Source organism: Phaethon lepturus, unplaced genomic scaffold, assembly GCF_000687285.1.
Source record: "Phaethon lepturus isolate BGI_N335 unplaced genomic scaffold, ASM68728v1 scaffold8411, whole genome shotgun sequence".
NCBI classification, from domain to species: Eukaryota; Metazoa; Chordata; class Aves; order Phaethontiformes; family Phaethontidae; genus Phaethon; species Phaethon lepturus.
Window position 1 is genome coordinate 34,396 of NW_010516911.1, and position 18,778 is coordinate 53,173.

The following is an 18,778-nucleotide window of genomic DNA, read 5'->3' on the forward strand; positions in this document are numbered from 1 at the left end:
ATTAAATAATCTTTTAATTTGGCCCATAAAGCAATAGCTACCTGGGAGGCGCAGGTCAGACCTGCGCTTCACATGTTGCTTATATGAATTACTTCATACCAAATTACATTGTCTGTTGAGGGCAGCTGATATTAAGGATAGCGACGGTCACTCTACCCTAGCTGGACCATTGAAAGGGTTGAGGAGTGTTGGGTGAACGGGGGGGCTAAACACAGCTCACTACAGCTACCTGAAAGGGGGTTGTGGCAAGGTGGGTGTTGGTCTCTTCTCCCAAGTAACATGCGATAGAACGAGAGGAAATGGCCTGAAGTTGTGCCAGGGGAGGTTTAGACTGGATATTAGGAAAAATTACTTTACTGACAGTCATGAAACACTGGAACAGGCTGCCCAGGGAAGTGGTGGAGTCACCATTGCTGGAAGTGTTCAAAAAACATGTGGATGTGGCACTTCAGGACATGGTTTAGTGGGTGTGGTGATGTTGGGTTGACGGTTGGACTTGATGATCTTGAAGGTCTTTTCCAACCTTAATGATTCTGTGTTACAGTGCTCCCAAGAGCATTGCAACGCACTGTCAGTATTGGGAATTGGCTTCTAAGACTTTTTTTCCCCTGGTGTAAAATTCTTAGTTATAAACGAACGCATGTAGCGTGAACCATATATGCTTTTCATTGCTTGCTGCACAGGACTTTATGTAATGCATATGCAGGTCAATATTTCATGGATTTAATTTGATACTGCTAGACTAATATGCAGCAAAGTTGAAGGCATAAAGACTCAGCTTCAACCAGTTATTTGATGAAATTCAGGTAATGTAACAGATAAAGTAAAATAAAATACCAAATTAACTGCAAGTTCAGCTGTGTTACACTGTATAGTTCAGTAATGATGTTTTGTTCCCTGGTTCCTCGGCTTTGTGAGTGTTAATGTCACACACACCATAGGAGCTATCGTGAAGTCTTTTTGTTTAAAGGTCATTTTTTGAATAAGAAATGGAGGAGCACAAGTTACCCTTGTGTTTAGGCTTTAGTGATTTACTAAATGTAAGGATGAATGCCTTCTCTATCAGAAGTACAAACCTAGAACTCCATGTGATTTGACCACAGCTCTATTAAACATGCCATGTTTAGCAAGGTCAAGAAAAGTAAAATAGATAATGCCAGAGGCATTTAATGTGATTTAAATTACAACACTTTGTTCTTAGAGGTTTCTCTCGGTGAGAACGTTTTGTAGGAGTCCCGTTTAGAACCTTTCTGAAGCTTCACGGAGCGCTCCAGCATGGGAGAACAGAGCAGACTTGACTGTGTTCGCTGGGTGAGGTTGAGTACCGAAGGGGAGAACTGGAGGGCAGAGCAGAGGCGATATCCCTGTCCTCCTCTGGGCTGTAGGCAGGGGGGATGGAGCAAAAAGGCCTTGGTGAGACTCAGTAATGGTGATGAGGAGAGAGCACAGTTATGCAGTTTTCACTTCTAAATACTTCACTGGGCTGTCACACCTTCAGGCGTAATGTACAGAACGGAAACTCCTGGTATTTTGAGCAACCAGCTGTGCTGATAAGAGGAGCAGGCAGGGATTCTGTTCAAGTCTAAAAATGCTCATGTACTTCTAGTAGGAAATAATTAAGTTCACTTTCTTTAAAAACTGTAATTTGGAAGTTTTCAGTCCAGGTGCTTCTGAATTTAAAATAGAAGCGAGTACTTTTAAAATTATTGATAATACTTCTGCAAATTACAAGCTGGCTGTGGGGGAGTTTGCTATGTTAATCAGTGATTTTTATATATAACAGCAAGTAATTTCTCTGTCTAGTAAAGAAATTTGGGACAAGTTTGTAACTAGGTTTCATTAGATACCTGTTGCAGTTAGTTTGCTTAAGGCCATTGGCTTCTTTATGCTTTGGTGCTTGGTATATATGTAGCAAAATTGTTTAGAGAAGCTTGTGCCCTCTCTTCTGGCAGCCTCTCTTCACCCCAGATCAGGGTACTCACAGATGCTGTCATTCCCTCTTACTTTTGTGGGGTTTAGGTAAAGACTTGCTTAAAGCTCTCCCCATTCAACATTTATAAGTAATTGAGTAAGTATGTGTGTTAAGTTTTATTGTGTGATTAAAGATAATACTATTATCAGGTTATTTGCCTAATGATATGGTGGGTTTTTCTTGGATGCTTTACATGAGAATGAATTGGCAATTAATCCTAAATAGATGACAAGGATGAGAACACAATTGTGTTTGTGCAGTTTCCCCAGCAGTGCTTCTGTCTTGGTGTCATTCAGCAGATGAGATGCAGTTTTTCCTTCTTTCCTGAGTAACATTTAGAGCTGGTGATGTTAAGCAGACAGTCGAAGCTGTCAGTGCACAAGAAGAAAGATGTTGAATAGATCTGTAGTGCCAAATAAACTGTTCCTGCTTCCCAGATGAGTTGCTTCATTTCCTTCTGAGCAGCAGCTCAGCCTTTCCAGTGCCCCTGACCAGCTGCTGTGGACAGTGGATGGAGGTGAGAGCTCTCACATTCCCCCAGCTCTGCTTTGCATCCCTTCCCTGTGGCTGGCACCAGGCAGGGGTAGCCCCTGCCCTTCCCTGGTGTCCAGCCACAGTTTAAGCAGACCAAGGAGAGCAAGGGCACAGTTACTCCCTTGCTTGCACGACTGAGTGTTGGTTGAGACAATCTAACACGTAATTTCTGGTTTCTCCTTGATGCTCTCATGACCCGAGGAGTTTTGGAAGTGAATCAAGGAAATTTTGGCAGTGAATTAAGCTAGAAGGGACAGAAGGATGCTGCCAGCAAAGCAGAAGTGGTAGTTCTGTGTGAAGGATGGAAGCATGAAGGGGCTTGGAATCCAGTGGCAAAACAGGCATGCTGCAAATAAAAAGTGATTGCCAAAATGGATATTAATGTGAATGGCCTGCTCCATGTGTAATCCCAATAGTTGAAGTTGGAGGGGCCCTCTTGAGGTCATCTACTCCATGCCCCCTGCTCAAAAAAAACAAAAAACAAAAAACAAAAAAACCCTGTGGTGTTCTTATTCTGGAAGGAAAAGGATTTTTTTTTAATAATACTTGTAAAACAGAACATGTGTGAACTGCAATGTATTGTAATAGTGTTTACTAATTAATTTTCACAGGAACCCTGTTAGAATAGGTCAGTACTAGCTTTGTTTTAGAGGACAAGGAAACAAATGAGAGAGTTAGTGGTTTGGTTGAAGTCAGTAATATGTCAAGGGCACAGTTGTCATTGCAAATTGTTTCCTTTTGTATATTCCTCCAGTTTTTATTACCTCACTGTACAGAGGTTGGGTAGAAAATTGTAGGCAGCTTGTGTATGGAAGTGCAACTGAATGTTAAAATTCAACATGGATAGAATCTCCTGAGAGCGAGCCTTATGGGAACACTGATGTTTTTACTGTGATACATAGCTGAATGCATACTTCTTTCCCACTGCTGCTTGCAGCAGTTGTATTTTCTGGGTACATCTAGAAAGAATTAATTTCTAAGGGGCAATTACGAATGTGATTAAAACCTGGGAAAGCAAAAGCAGGGAAAAGCGAAAGTTCATAGTTAATACCCATATTCCTTTAGTGGTTTTATTTGAGTAATTAAATGGGACATAATTGCTGCATAGTGAAATATCCATTGCTTTTGCTGCTTGTTGTGTATTATTCCTGAAAATAACAGTGTTGCTTTATCTAAATAAGGATCACATAAAAATTCATAGTGGTGGAGCTTGTGACTGGCACTTTCATGTCTTCACAAATAAGGATTCCTGTGGATCACTGCAAAAATTGATTCTTAAAAAATCAGGAGAATAAGTGGTTACCTCTAATGCAATTAAGGTCTTGCTCCTGTTTTCCACATTACAAGCTTTTCTCAGCCTGACAGTATTTAAGAGCTTGACTCATGTCAAGTGACACCGAAGACCAGGCTCAGTTTGATGGATGCCGTGGCGCTGACCTTGTTAGCGGCTCCTTGTCCTAAGTCAGTGTGAGAGTGGCATATTTGAGTAAGCAAAGAATAAATTGTATTGGGGATGAAAGAACTACTGTTGTGGAAAACTCGGGTGCAAACATGTAAGTTTTTAAAACTTTTTTGTTGATTCTTAAGGGCCACAGAAAGAAGGGACTGAGAAGCAACTCCACAGGTGGATGAAACTCTTGACTAATCTTAGTACAGAAGCGGAGCTGGAGGTGTGTCTGTGAGCTAGAAAGGGGAGCCACTGTATCACACCACCACTTTCTGCAATCTGCAAGGAACAGCAGCTCATCAGCTAGGCTTTTACTGTAGCAAGCTCCATCTTGAAACATACTTTCTAGCCCTTAATGCTGGAAAGCAGAGAAAATATGGGAAGGAAGAGAAAACAAGTTGTAGATCGAAGTGGTGTTGTCAACTAGAGAGCAAAGGCAAGGATTGGTTACTTCTGTTCCTGTGGAGATAGGCAGGCAAGATAATCATTTAGAAATAGGCTCCTGCAGGTCTAGAGGTTACCACAAATATTTCAAGTTGTTTGCTTTTTTTGCTATTCTAATAAGAAAGGTGAGAACAAGTGTGTCTGTGTGGGAGGAACTTCCTCCAGTCCACTGTCGCTCTTTTCTGTGGGAACTAGGCTGGAACACAGCTCACTCCCCTGTCACGAGACAGCCCGATGGAAATCTTGAAGCCATTTGGGAACAGCTATAAAGAAGTTTTAAGAGTTTGTGGGCAGAAAAGACGAAATATCACGGCTAGAAGTGCTTACAAAAATGTGAGTATTTTTACCTGATACCGGGTCTGTACAGACAACTGTTTAAAGCACTGAATGCTCTGGTGTGCTGCACTAATTGCTGCGGTGTACTCTGCCTGATTGCCTTCTCGGGGAATGGAAAGTGGAGGTGAGGAGATGATAGATAGTAGATGTGAGAGGGCAGCCTGTGGTTCCTTGTAACTTATGGACCTAAAACCCTTCCCTGAGGCTGAGGTACTGGTCAAAGCATCATAAAACTGAAGAAGCGATGGAGTTTTTGACATGGTCTAGGGGACATGGTGGCGCTGGATTAATGGTTGGACTTGATGATCTTGAAGGTCCTTTCCAACCTAGTGTTTCTGTGATTCTGTGATCTTGCAGGGATCGGATAGAATGAGTCAAGTGTTCATAATCAGGGTGAAATACTTTTCAGACTATGGATTTATCTTGGTGGAAAAATCCACTGTTTCTTACCCTTGGCATCAATTCTAACCCCAGGACACCTCCATTCCAATCTTTGTCGTACTGAATGTAGCTTAGAGATTGGCTCAGAGATTCTGAAAGCTTAGAAGCAAGGACCTCACAGCAAAAGGATCATCTCCTGTTTTTAATTCCTTTCCAAAAGTTCATCCCTTAGGGACCAGGAATTAAACACTTTCTCTTTTTGCTTAGATAATATACTATAAAAGTGTATTGAGTAGTAGCTTGTGATCTCAAAAAAACTTACACTTTTAGCTCTTTTAACAGTAAGTGTCCATAAATCAAACTGAAATTGTGCCAGGAGGTAGTAGTCAAGATTTCTTTAGTGGAGCAGAAAAGCATGTTGGAAAGAAATCTGTGCAGGCAGGTCAGAGGAGGGGAGAAGGAAATAAAAAGATCTATTTGAGGCCATTGTTAAATAGTGAAAGAAAAGGACAAAGGAAATAAGATTAGAATTTTTCACCCTTTCTCCTGAGCTTTTGTTGCTCAAAAATGTTTCATCAGGAAATTGTAGGTACATACGTACTTCTATCTGCAATGAATAGTTGCATAGCCATTCTTTAGCATTTGTAGTATAACACTAATCTCTTATGAAGCACAGCATTCACTCTATCAATATTTCATAGTCTGCAGAGCTTAGTGGAACTGCCCTGCGCATGTCTTCCTCGCCATTCACAATGAGAGAAATCGTATCACAGCATCTTAGTTGTGGCAGCATCTAACACTTTAAAGAAAAAAAAAAAAATAAAAGGCGGCAATCTCACAGCTAAAACCAGATCCATATTGCGTATGATCCTACTAACTTGCTGATACAGTGCATAGTTTGGAACTTTGGGGATTAAAATCTTAACTCAAAACTGATAAATAGTAGAACAAGGGCAGGTTATAACCTAGGAGTAGGTCCACACTCTCTTAGGGAACTCGATGAGCCCTGACCTGCTTGCTTCCGTGTAGTGATTTAATTTTTGAAGTGGTTTCCATATATTGTGTATTGAAGAAAGATTATGAAGGGTCCAGTCTTAGTGTGCTTGAAAGTCCTAGAAGTCATCTTATCTGGTAATGGTACTGCTTTATTTTACCTTGTGTCTTTCCCCAGGAGTCTCTGGATAATGATACTGCAATATATTCCTCAAAGGTTTTGTCAGATGGGAACTAACATCCTTTACCCTCTTTTGGAACATTTATACTATTAAAAAGAGTGTACAATGGAGAGAGTGTGCTTTTGCTTCAAAATTTTGCAAAGTAAGTTAGCTAAAAAAATTCTTCCCAAGAGAGGAAAAAGTATCTTTGAAAACTGACTGTTCAGTGACTCAGAGACCCCAATTAACAGATGTGGGACCCGATGCACAAGGAGCTATAACATACCGTATATATGAAGACATATTTATTAAAGAAATTAAAAGACATTCTGTATAGCCAAAACATCCAGTTTAACTGGCTTAATACACTGAAACTTGTCTAACTCTGAGTTACTACTACTTCTAATAAGAGATCAAACAAAAAAAACTTGAAAATCAGTTTAAGGCAAAGCTTTTGGCAAGTAGGTGAGGGATCGATAATAAAAGCACTTCAATGATACCGAAATAAGATTTGAAAGAAAAAAATTTTTCATGATACAAGGACTTTGTATGAATCCTTGAGGGTAGTGCTGTTCGTTGCAACCCTCACAGGAGTACATTGTCTTAATTTAATCTTTTATCCAGAAAAGCAGGACACCAAGGGGTAAATGAGTTGTGCATATGAGTGAATCTATTTTTTTAATATATATATATATATAGCTTTAACAATTATTGATGTGCAACCAGAGGCAGAGAAGCATATGATATGACTTCTGCTTGGCAGTTATGAAAGACTATGTGAACTATGAAAGATTAAATGTGAACTGCAACTGAATGTGCAAGGAACATAGAGGCTACTGGAACAGGCTTCAGAGATCAGTGGGTAAACTGAGCTCCGTGAGGCCAGTCAGGTTTTGTTCAAATCTCCCATGTGTGCTGCTTGGGGGTATGCAAGCTACGTAACTTCTGGATCTTTTGGATCACTTTTAGTTAGAAGAGAAGACCGGCTATGTTGTCTGGTGCCTGTTTCTGCAGTGGAGACTGTATAACGGTTGGAATAGTTTATCTTCTGCAAATTTTAAGTAGGCATGTAATTGTTTCATTTTGCCTGATCTGTGAATGAGTCCCAGGCAGAGTTAGATTGTCAATACGAGTTCCCTGTGATAAGCTTTTTAACAAACTTCCATTTCAACAGCGGAAAAAAGACTAAGAAGGGAAAACACATGCTATTGGGATAAAACAGCTGTGCATATGAGAATTACTAACTTTCTCAGCAGAACTTGAGCAGTCCTACAGAGTTGCGTCAGTTCCGAGTTACTTGCTAAAGATCAAACTTTTTTGTTCTCAGACAGTTTAATAATGTGAGAGTGCAGATGCTAATATACCTCTGCCGTCATTGTCAAAGTAACTGCATTTCACCTTGATGCCACGCAAGGCCTGGAGAATCCCAAGGCAGGGTGCTAGGCGAAGCTTGGTCAGGATGAAGCACAAGGAGTAACCACTTGCATCTATAAAACAATTTCCAAGCCAATGCATTGATGGAGTGGCTCTTTCTAAGGAAAATTAATCTGTATATGACTGATACGTAACTTTCTAACCTGGCTGAACGGTGAGTGATCAGGCTGTGCACAAAAAGCTATAGCAAATACTTGGTACAATCTGATAAGCTGCCACAGCTGCTTGTAAACTTGCTGAGCATTTTTCACTGAAGACTTTTTGCCACCTTGGTAGTACGTCCCCCTTCTTTGGTCTAAAATCAGAGCCCAGACTAGAAGAGGAGCAGGGAGGAAATAAATACGTTTTGCTGCCAGTCACTAGAGTTACTTGCTTTTCTTTCTGAGGCAACCAAGAACTGGCCTCAGATGTTCTTGGCCTCCTCCTGCCTTTTATAAACGATGACATATGGTGGAATTATGTCTCCAGCTTTGTAGCACAAAGGATTAACGTACATTTTAAACAGTACATAAAGCTGTCAGAGTGCAGCATAAGCTCATAACAGTTTGTCTTTGTGATGACCTGTGGGCTCTCGGGTAGCTAGGGAACAGTTGGAGTGAGACAACAGCAAAACCGTGTAGAGAGCTGATAGCTGAGTAGCAAACTCCATGTCACTGATTAAACACTTTGTCTTTACAGGCCGGGTTTCCTTTTTCACCTCTGGATCGGAGAACCTTCATCGGGTGGAAAAGGTTCACTGGGGCACTCGCTATGCCATCACCATCTCCTTCACTTGCAACCCAGACCATGGCATTGGGGATCCAGTCTTGATGTAATTCCTCCAGGGATGGAACGTGAGGTCAAATGGAAGGAGAGAAGCGCTGCAAGACAAGAGGGAAAAGGGAGATAATGTCTCTTGTAACCTCACATTCCATTAGAATTTCTCAGCTGTATTAATATTTTGCAATACATCTTGTTTTCATGTGTCCTTTTCCATAAACGTTGCAAACGGTGCCTTAAAGACCATGTTAAATTTGGTGTATTCTGAAAATGGTTTGTCCTCATGTCCTAAAGGGATGGGCTACAAAAAAGTGGGGTCTTTTTTTTTTCTTAAAATTCTTTTGGACCATGTCTTGATATGACTCCCCATGCTGCTGTTACCTGTTTAATTATTTAGTCTCTTCAGTCACTAATGGATGTTTGACCTAAGTTAGTAGAGCAAGATGAGTGTTATTCTTTGGAACATACCTTCTGTTGAGAGGAATATATTCTCCTCAGCATGGGCATTAGTGGGCAATACACCTGTAGTTTGACTACTGGGACTTACTTGAACTTTTTTAATTGAATTACTACAGGCATTTTCTGCTACAAATGGAGACTAGTTAATAAAAAGTCAGAAATACAATTCTCTTGTCGGCCAGAAAGCCTACTGCTTTTGGATTACAAACGTTTTGTGCTAGGGAATGTCACTCCATTAGATCCCTCTGATCAGAATGCAGCATTCCCAACTCGCCTCGTTTTCTTTGGGTCTTAATGAAAATGGTCAGTCTTCTGGTTAGAAGCCGAGTGTTAGGGTTATTAAGAGCTCTTTATGGGAACAGCTTGACCATGTAATCCTGTACATTAAGTAAATATTAAAAAGAAGAGCTGAGCAGAGGTAATCAGAATCTGGATTCATCTGAGCATTCATCGTTGCCTAGTTCCCAGATAGGACAGTGGGGTTTCGGAGGGGCACAGCTGAGAAAAAAGTTAGTTTTGTTGTGGTTTTCCATATGCCAGTTCTGGCTGCCTCAGATTCAATCCTGTAAACCCTGGCTTGCTGCTTGGAAGGCTGGATAACAAAACCACATGGACCAGTGGCCTGTGGTGTGTGGGGTCTAATGGAAGCTGCTGTCCACCTACCTTTTAAGTTGATCCAGTCTTGAGCTGGAACTCAGTAGTAAAACACTTTGAAAACCTCTATTTATTGGGTCTTAAGACCAAGCTGAAGGATGCTTGGTGTTTTTTTTTTTTAATTGTTGACACAAGTACAAGTCTTGCGTTGTGAAATACTGTGCTTTGTCTCCTCCAAAACAGTGTTTTATCTGTTTCAGAAAGTTTCTCAATAGCTCTTCTTGGACTTCTCTTCAGTTTTGTACAAAGACTTTTTTCTGTTAACTAGGACCATTAGTCTGTGGTGTCCCTTGAATAATATATTGCAAGGATTTCAGAGAAGAGGGGATGATTGCATTGCCGTACAGATAAAGTAACAAACAACTGCATACTCTTGCCAACTACCTTGCTTTCTTATTACCATCAAAGATTTTTGTGGGTTAGTGCATTGATAAGTACATGGTAGGAAGACCTATTTTTTTTCAATCGAATTCTGAAGCAAACATGTTGATTTGTTTTATTAATAGTCTATATAATTTCTGTGAAACACTTTGAAAATCTGGAAATGTGCTTTCATTTTTTCCCTTTTTTACATTTTACGCATACAGTTTTCACTTCTTAATCTACCCTTTTATGGTAATAATAAATATTGGGGGGGGTGACACTGAAGATCAATATAAAGAGCAATGATGACAGGACACTTGGACTTGTTCTATCGTGAGTGTTCTCATTTGGCACACCAGAAAGATTAGTCTTCCGTGATTTCATTTCTTTGTGTTCAAACCTGAAAGAGGCTTCCTTGTCTGTGCTAACAAGGAAGAATTGTTAAAATGGCTCGATGCTAGGAAATAATAAAGTCAGTTGGGTTCCATATCTAAATACTTGTCTCAAAGCCTCTTATTTCCAAGCAATGTGCATTGCACCCAAGTTTTAAGTCTACGTGATGGCAGACCAAGATCACCAGCAACTGCTTTACTGGCTTAAAACTTAATTCCTAATGTACCTTCAGATTTAAATGTAGGGCCTTTTCCACAGAAATACCTGGTAGCAGTGGAATCTAAATATGAATGGACTTGTGTGGGGTTGGTTTGGGACTCTCCAATCCCAAATCAACCCAATAGGGTTGAGGTCCTATGTTCCAACATGCTTACTTCTGCAATAAATACTCTGCAAGTCCAATCACAGCTCTGCTACACTGTCATATAAATTGCGTTGCCACTTTTAAAAGTGTTTGTTATTTGTGTCTGTCATGTAGGCTTTGAGTTGCACTAAACAAAGATGGCACTTTCAGAGCTGCCTTCTATAAAACACGGCTCAGCAAGATCATGTTAGACCATGGGGGAAATCTCAGCTCGCCTCCTCTCGGATTTTCACCTTTTGAGGATCCTGTGTATTGTAATATCTCGAGCGCAGTGCATCTCTCATGCTATGAATTGACTGCCATTCAGAAATAAAATCAAGGTGGTATTTGTCTTTTGGAGTTTTTAAGCTTCAGTAACGTGTTCAATATGATGAGCAAACCTGTCAAGTGTAATCTGTGGAAAACCTTGTGCGCTGTACCTGGTAAGAGAATTCATCTCTTGAAAGAAGTATAACAATTCAATATGCTGGATGTTTCTGTACCAACCCAGGTTTTTCTATTTGAAGCTTCAGTATCTGGAGTACTGGAAGCAGTATCTAGATCCATGAAGAAATTAAATAGCAAAAGAGGAAGTATAGTGCAGTCTAAAAAATTCTGGACATAGCCTCCATCAGGAAAACAGTAATTGCAGAAAGCCTGATGTTCCTGGGGCAGAGTGGAGTTTGCAGAATTCACTCATCAGTAGAAATAAACCTGGCTTAATTTCTTTTAGTCCCCTTAAATACCCTAAGTAACTTTTTATTAAGGGTATCTCTTCGCAGTTCTCAACAGATAATTCTGAATTTGAAATACTTTACTTACTGTCTGACCTCTTTCAGCCTGCCTGTTGCTACTGGGAAACGCAGAGCTCTCTTTCTTAGAACTCCAATTATGCTGAGGATGGGATTTGTTCTGTTAAACCAACATAAATCTGGTGCCAAGCTGCTACAGGCAAGTGCTTTTAATTGAACACATGGTGAAGACAGAATTTGGCTTGATGTTTCCCAGTTGTGTGAGAACCCTTGTAAAGAGCCCTCATGGTTCAAACAAAGTAAAGAAAGGTCAGTACATGTTCAGTGTGAATTGGGGTGAAGTCCTGATGCTGTAAATTTACAGCCTTGTACCTGAAAGCATACTTTGTTAGGAGTATTTGGGAATGTTGATTTGTATTTTGAAAGGAAAATATTTGTAACGGAAGGTAAAGCCTGCTTGTGTGAAAAGTCCCAGGGCAAAAGAAAAAATACGGCAGGAAGAGCAAGGCGGAGTTTGAATCCCTACTAAGAGACCGCGTGAAGTTTCCTGAGGACTTCTGTGACATTGTACTACTGCTAAAACTATCTTTCCTTTCAAAAGTTTTGGGGAGTACCGGGAACTTCTGTACAATTAACAGGTATGTGATCAGATTATATTTTTAGTGTAAACCGAGCTCTCAATCCTGTAGCATGCGTTTTATTTTAATTTTTATCCCCTTTATCCCCTATAACATGATTCTAGGTACTCCGTGTGGACTTCTTGGCATTTCTCATGTATAAAAGTTTCATTGTGCAACCAGTCGTGTATTTTAATTCCCCGTAAATCGACTGAAGGTTTGGAAAAGTACCTTTGTGTTGAGACTTTCCTGAGTATGTATTGTCCACCTGAAATATTCTAAGCTCCGTCTTCATGAATTTCAAGTCCAGAAATGTTTACTAGGATACTCTATTTACAAAAAATATTTTAATTTGGATTTATAGCATAAATTTAACTTTGTGTCTTATTTGTTTTTACTGATAAGCTCAACATCTCAACTGGGTACTTTCTGGGGCTGTAGCACATAATGATGTGCCCATTAAAATAAAAATGTAGCTGAAATGGCTTTGATAATGACTATGCTGTCAAGAAAACTGTGTTTTGTTTCTTCATTGCAATTCTTAGTACATTCTCCTTTATAGCTTCTCTTTCCCCAGTAAATAAAGATGGCTTTGTTTTTGATACCGTTCCTCACATTCCTTCTACATCCAGATATCCTCACGCCGCGCTTACACGTGAATTGCATCTCTCTAACATGCTCACGTGTGGCATTGTGCAGTATTTCCGTCTTATCTAAATTCTAGGAATAAAACCGGGAAATGTTGCTGGAGGTTGGGGCTTGGGGGGAAGGGGATACAACAACCACCCTCCTCTTCCCTCCCCCAAGCAAAAATTAAAAAAAAAAAAAAAAAAAAATCCCAATCGTGTGTCTCCTTTTTGAGTCTCTTGTGCGGAAATCCAACCAAACATTCCAAGAACAGCAGAAGAGTTATTTTCCTTCTGGACCACAGATGGCTCTGGCATGCCTCGATCATCTTCGCCTCCTTCGGAAAGGCAGTCTTCTCGGGAAATCCGGCCATCGTAAAGTGGTGGGTAATTCTCGGGTGAGTGTCTGTTGCTCCTGGTAAAATACCGTGAAGAGCTGTAGCGTACTCGGCCTTACCTCTGCTTTTGTAAACCTCCTTAGGAAGCTGAAAGCTAGTTTTACATCACGTTTGCTGAAACCTGCCAGTCAACTCCCTTCGTGATCATCAGTTTATCCCTAAAGTATCTGTGGAGGCACTTTTTATCCTCCATATGAGTGTTGGTGGCTTGGACTAAAGTGTTCTGGGTTTTCTTTCAGCACGGACTGGCCAAGGAAAAGAACTCTGTCCTATTTCCAAACTGCATCTCTTCCTTTGTGTCCGTCATCTCCCCTCAAATCGCCCATTTCATCTCTCCATTCTGTCCCAGCATACTTAAGCTTCTACCTGTAGCATATATGGAGTGGGGTATATAAGCTCAGTCCGTTATTTATTCATAGCCTGGCTCACTAGAACTGAAAAGGAGCTAGCTTTTTCCACTAACCCTTTCAGCCCATGTGGTATATTAATCTTGTAAGAAGAACTTCTAATGGTTGGACTCTCAAGTGTTGCTCAACTTTGAGATTTTTTCATTCTTCAGCATTCTTTTTTTTTCTATTACAGTATTGTCCCTACTTGAAACACCACCTTTTATTTCTGAGATTTATTTCTGAGAGTTTTATTTCCATCGTGACTGTTTTCCTATATAGCTGAAAGAATGATGAGCTAGGGATCAGTGTTGCCTGCTGTTGAGCAGCCTTGTCTTTCATGATAACTTGGGGCAGCGAGTACTGAATTTTGAAATGGATACTACAGAAACTTTTTTCTTTTGTTTTTTCTTTTTTTTTCTTTTTTTTTCTCTGCTCTTTGTCAGTGACTGTTGTGCATTAAGGAACCGCTGGTAGAGCTGCTCCTTTGTGAACTCTCATTGACTTTAACGGGATGCTACACGTGCGGATCAGACTGCGGGATCACACCAAGAAATGCCTTGCTTGGATAGCCGTTATTGGGAAATCAATAAAGCAGCCTGGAAGTACCATCTCGTTTATTTTCGTAACCTTTAGATGCACCCAAACAAAGCAAAAACTTCAAAATATCCAGGTTTACTGCTGGATAATCCTGAGGCTGTCCGAGGAGTCTGGACTGGCTGAATGCATCAGCTGCCAGGTCAGGTATATTGTTATTAATGAACTTCACCGAGACCTTCACCCAGGCTTCAAGCTGGAGACTCAGCAGTGTGGAAGCGCAGCGGCAGCACGTGCCTGAAGTGATAGCACCTCTTTTTGAAGGAAAGGATATGTTATTTATAGAGGGAAGCTGAGATTTACGGAGAGGTCATGTTACTTGTTTCTGGAAACTTCTTGTAAGAGGCCACCAGTGTTCAAAAAAACTCGTTTTGGAAATGGATATTCTTTCTGTTCTTTTGCTAACAACAACAAAGGCAACTAGGTTACCGAGACATGGTATTTCTGGACAGAAACCTTAGGAATTTGTCTCTTTCTTGCTCCTCAGTTTATACAGTTATATTAAGCTGTTTATGGGGATGCCAGGACGCTTGGCTGCCGACTGCACAAAAAAATCTTATTGTTTTGTTTTGAGACTGCTTTTCATGGCCAGGGTAAGGTCTCCGGGTGGGTTCCCACCTCGGAGGTGACCTCCTCAGCAGATTAACTTGCCAGCCTGACCATTAAATCTGGGGTGGGGGATAAACAGCAGCAGCTCCTAATGGAGTCACTTTGCTCGTGTTGGCTCTGGATGGTGGTTTCTCCCGTTCCCTCTAGCAGGCAAATGGTTTTGTTTCTGATTTACGTTACTGAAGAGGAGACACGTTCTGGGAGTTCTCAGAATATTAGGGCTTTACATGGGATTCGCTGAATAACCGTGTAAAAAGAAAGATGCATTTTTACCAGGTCATTCAAAAACTTAAAAGGCTGCTGTGAAACCAGACAAACTCTGAGCCCGTTTAGTCCTTGCACTTCTCACCAGAAAAGAAATACGAAAAGTGATCACGTACTTGGGTTATTTCGACTTCGCTGTGACAGTTCTGTGAGCCATAAATGTGTGTTTTCTCATTTCTTTCTTTATTTTAAAGGGAGATAGAAATTCATCGGGAAGGCATTCCTTTCCACAGGGAGGAATGGGATCAAAAACTCCCTTGTTTACTAGTATGAAAAAAGAAATATGACAGAAGTAAGTCAAGCAGAGGGGTAAGTTAAATTTAAGATGGTGTTAGGCAGACAGCAGCTACGGGAGATTTTTCCCACACTGAAATGTCCGTATCAATGTTGAGCTGACGTTCCCCCCGCCCTTCAGTCTCCTTTATTGTTTCCTTAGAAGATCAGACAAACAAGTGGAACCTGGGAGCTTTCAGGCAGCGAAGCTCTTGCTGTTAAAACCCTTCGTGAAGCTTTCAACGGTTTGAAAGTACTTTTCCCCAACACCAGTTACGTAAGCTATTTATCCTGTCCCTCTTCAGTTTGAACTAACAGTGAATGTGAGCATGCTAAAATAAGTTGTCATGCTGTATCCATCTATTTAAAAAATAACGACTTAAACTCACTTCTGCATGTGTCTTGTGTATCGACTGTGTCTTTTTTAGGTGATGGTGTCCTCCATGTGTAGCATCTGTCTATTGTACCTTTCCTGGCACTAGGCAGAATTTAGACCCGTAGCTAAGAAACAATCCAAGAAGAAATTAAGACTGAATTTATAAACATCCAGAAATTTTCCCGGGGGGGGGGAAGTTTTAAAAATTTGGGGGTTTTGGAACCATAAGAAAGGATGAAGTTTTACTCATTTTGCAATCCTCTAGTTGCGGTGCAGGGGATATGCTCCTGCTCCTCAGTACTCTCCACTGAGGCTCCACTCTGCTCCTTCATGCTTGCACGATAGCTGGAAATCTAGCCCTCTCCCTGCTCATCCTCCCTTTGTAGTTACACACAGCGTTTGTTGGAGAACGGTGTCCGTTCAGACCAGATGCTGGCAGGAAGAATCTCCTTCCTCCGCCTCAGCACAGGCAGAGAAGACGTGCATGGATTCCTCAGGAAGGCTGGGCTTCTCTCGAAGAGTGCCCAGCTGAGAGCACCCAGCTCAGCAGGTGATGAAGGCACTCGCTCACGTCGCGTTTACTGGTGCCAAGAGCCTTGAAGTCTTCCATCTTCACAGCTGCCCGCCTGCCGCCTTCGAGCCTTGGTCTTTTCGTCTCAACAGCTGGAACTTGAGACCTCTTCACTTGATTTCCTAAATGCTTTTAGCACCTTCAGAGGGCTTGTAAGGCGGTGAATTCCAGCGTGCTGCAAAAATTATCACTTTCAATACCAGTTAAACACATTTTGACTCTGTGGCTAAGATTTTTACCTAGGCTTTAGAGCAGGCCATTAAAACTCATCCTCTTCCTAATAATTCTTCTTAAATAAAATGCTTCAGCCATAAACCGTACACAGATGGGCAATAATCAAAAGCCTTTCCGTAGCGGAACTGTACAGGGAGATACTTTTGAGATGTTCAGGTCTAAATTAATTATTCTGTGCTCTGGTCAGGCCAGCTTTGTGACTTGCAGGGTCCCGAGCAAGGCAGAAGCGAAGGTGCTTGACAGCAGCTCTGCTGTGAGGGGTGGGAGGTGTAATAGTACCGTGATTGCGTGTACGATTATAAGGGCTTAGACGTTAACGTCACGAACGTGGCGAGGGTCATAAAGAGCATAAAGAGATATTATCGTCTTATTAGACCATTTGACAGCATTGGGAAAAAAAAAACCTGAAAGCTTTGAGCCTTAAAGCCATGTTTTTAACGAATGAAACGGAGTGAATGAGTAAGTGGATCAACGTAAAATGAAATGTCAGTGTCTGCCTCTCCCCTGCCCATCAGCTGAACAGGGTTATTGAACCTTAGTTTTCTTTCCTTCTAGCGGTGGCCGGACCCGCAGGGGATGGACGTGCTACGGGGAGAAGACTCGGCTTGGTCATCACCCTGCTCCCGAGGCTACAGTCGGTACTCGCTGCAGGCACCCACAGCTGCTTCCTAAGTGCTGGCGAGGGCTCGTTTGCGGTACGGTGAAGATGAAGGTGGGAACAGGATTAGATATTGCAAAATCTTTTTAAAGGAATAAGATTCAAGTTCTCTAACAGTGATGGCATGCTTGCTGAATGCGTTCCGAGTAGTCCGGCTGCACCAGACTGTAACGCTTAGGAGACAAGTATTTTCCAGTTGTGTTCAAGGACCTGAGAAGTGAGGACAGCAGGTTATATCTGAGCCAGCTTTATTCATGGAGCGTGCCAGTGGTTCAGGCTTGGATCGGTGCAAAAAGTAAAATCTGTCTCTAAATTAGGTGCCTTGAAATTGAGAAATATTATTTTGTTGGGAAGAATTAAGGTGTGGAAAGAATGCTTGACTTAATGAGTTTATCTAATCTCAGTCTCCTTCAAAAGTACTAGCCTAGCCATAAATATTAAAGTAAGTTCTTTTTAGGGATGATAGCTAAGAATGCTTCCTAACCACATGAGAATTTACCATTCCTAAACAGCTAAAAAGCTGAAACTGATCTAAAAAACTAGAACTCCATAAAACCGAGCATTTTGCAACACGCGTGTATTGCACCAAAAAGCTAACCTCTGCGTTTGGACACAGACTTAAAACAGCCCTTGGTGGGAATTTTTACAAGAGACTCGGGTGAAGATTGCAAGTCCTCTGTATTTCTGCAAAGTAAGTTCAAGACTGTTGTTATGGTACCCGAGTTAACCGCAGAGGCTTTTTCTAGCCTTAATCCTCCTCACGGGCTGCTTCTGCTCACGTCTGGTAGCCGGGGAAGGCTTCTGCTGGGGCCGTGCCACAGGCACTGCCGGAGCCCGGTGTAGCTCGCCGGCAGCGAGGGCGGCAGCTCAGCTCCACGCCTCTCCCTTCCGCAGACGGTTACCCTCAACAGCGGAGACGGTGTTTGTCCTCGGGGCCGGCACTCCACCAGTTTGTCCAGTTTATGGCGGGAAGAGGCAGAAAGACTGATGCGTACGAGAGTTGACTGCATGCGCTCCCGCGTCGGGAGCCGAGAGAACCCTGTGCCCCTTGGCCCCTCCGGGCGGGCAGCGGGGACCACCCCAGGAGGAGGTGCAGGGTATGGTGGGGGCTGGATGGTTGGCTCTGGCTGTCAAGTCCAAAACGCAGTCAGCGGCTGGGATGGGGGGGACACATCTGCCCAGCTCTGGAGCTTCTAAGGAGGCGGTGGCAGCAAAAAAGACTCTGGGGGAAATGGGAGACAATATTTGGGCTATTTTGAGGGACTCAGCAAGACGTTACAGGCGATGGGAAGTATATGTGGAGCTGGTCTTGTTGTGGAAGGGAAAAGGACAGCCTGGAGGGCGGCAGGAAGCGGATGTTGAAAGAAAGGAAGGTGAAACCTCCTGCTGCTGAAGAGGGGCCGAGAAGGAGCAAATGCTAAATCCAGGTAACGGCAAGTGCCGAACGGCAAGGTCTAACATCCCCAGTGACACGTGATGGGGATTGGTATCACACAGGTACACGTGATGGGGAAAGGTAAAACCAACCGATGGCCCAGGGGCTCCAGCAGCGAGTGGGATCCCTTCACAGGAAGAGACTGAAAAAGTTTTTCAGAGACATTTCACTTAGTACTGAGGGTTGAGATCAGTCTGCAGCACTTCTCCAGCCATCCTTTGCCGATGGGCTTCCGTTGTTGTTGACTTTTTGTAGCTTCTTGGGTACCAGCAAGAAAAGGAGGTGGACAGGAGAGGCAGAAAATTCCTG

At 42.1% G+C, this 18,778-nt stretch overlaps 1 protein-coding gene across 1 annotated transcript in view; it reads left to right on the forward strand.

Moving 5' to 3' along the window:
* The window catches only part of OGFOD3 (2-oxoglutarate and iron-dependent oxygenase domain containing 3), a gene marked incomplete at its 5' end in the record, with an annotated part of 59,028 nt that overhangs the window by 34,261 nt on the left and 5,989 nt on the right, over nt 1–18,778 (forward strand). The window contains 3 exons of the mRNA XM_010296211.1: nt 8,381–8,513; nt 16,932–17,088; nt 17,929–18,131. Of these exons, the coding sequence (XP_010294513.1) occupies nt 8,381–8,513; nt 16,932–17,088; nt 17,929–18,131 (493 nt within the window). The remainder of the gene's footprint in view (nt 1–8,380; nt 8,514–16,931; nt 17,089–17,928; nt 18,132–18,778) is intronic.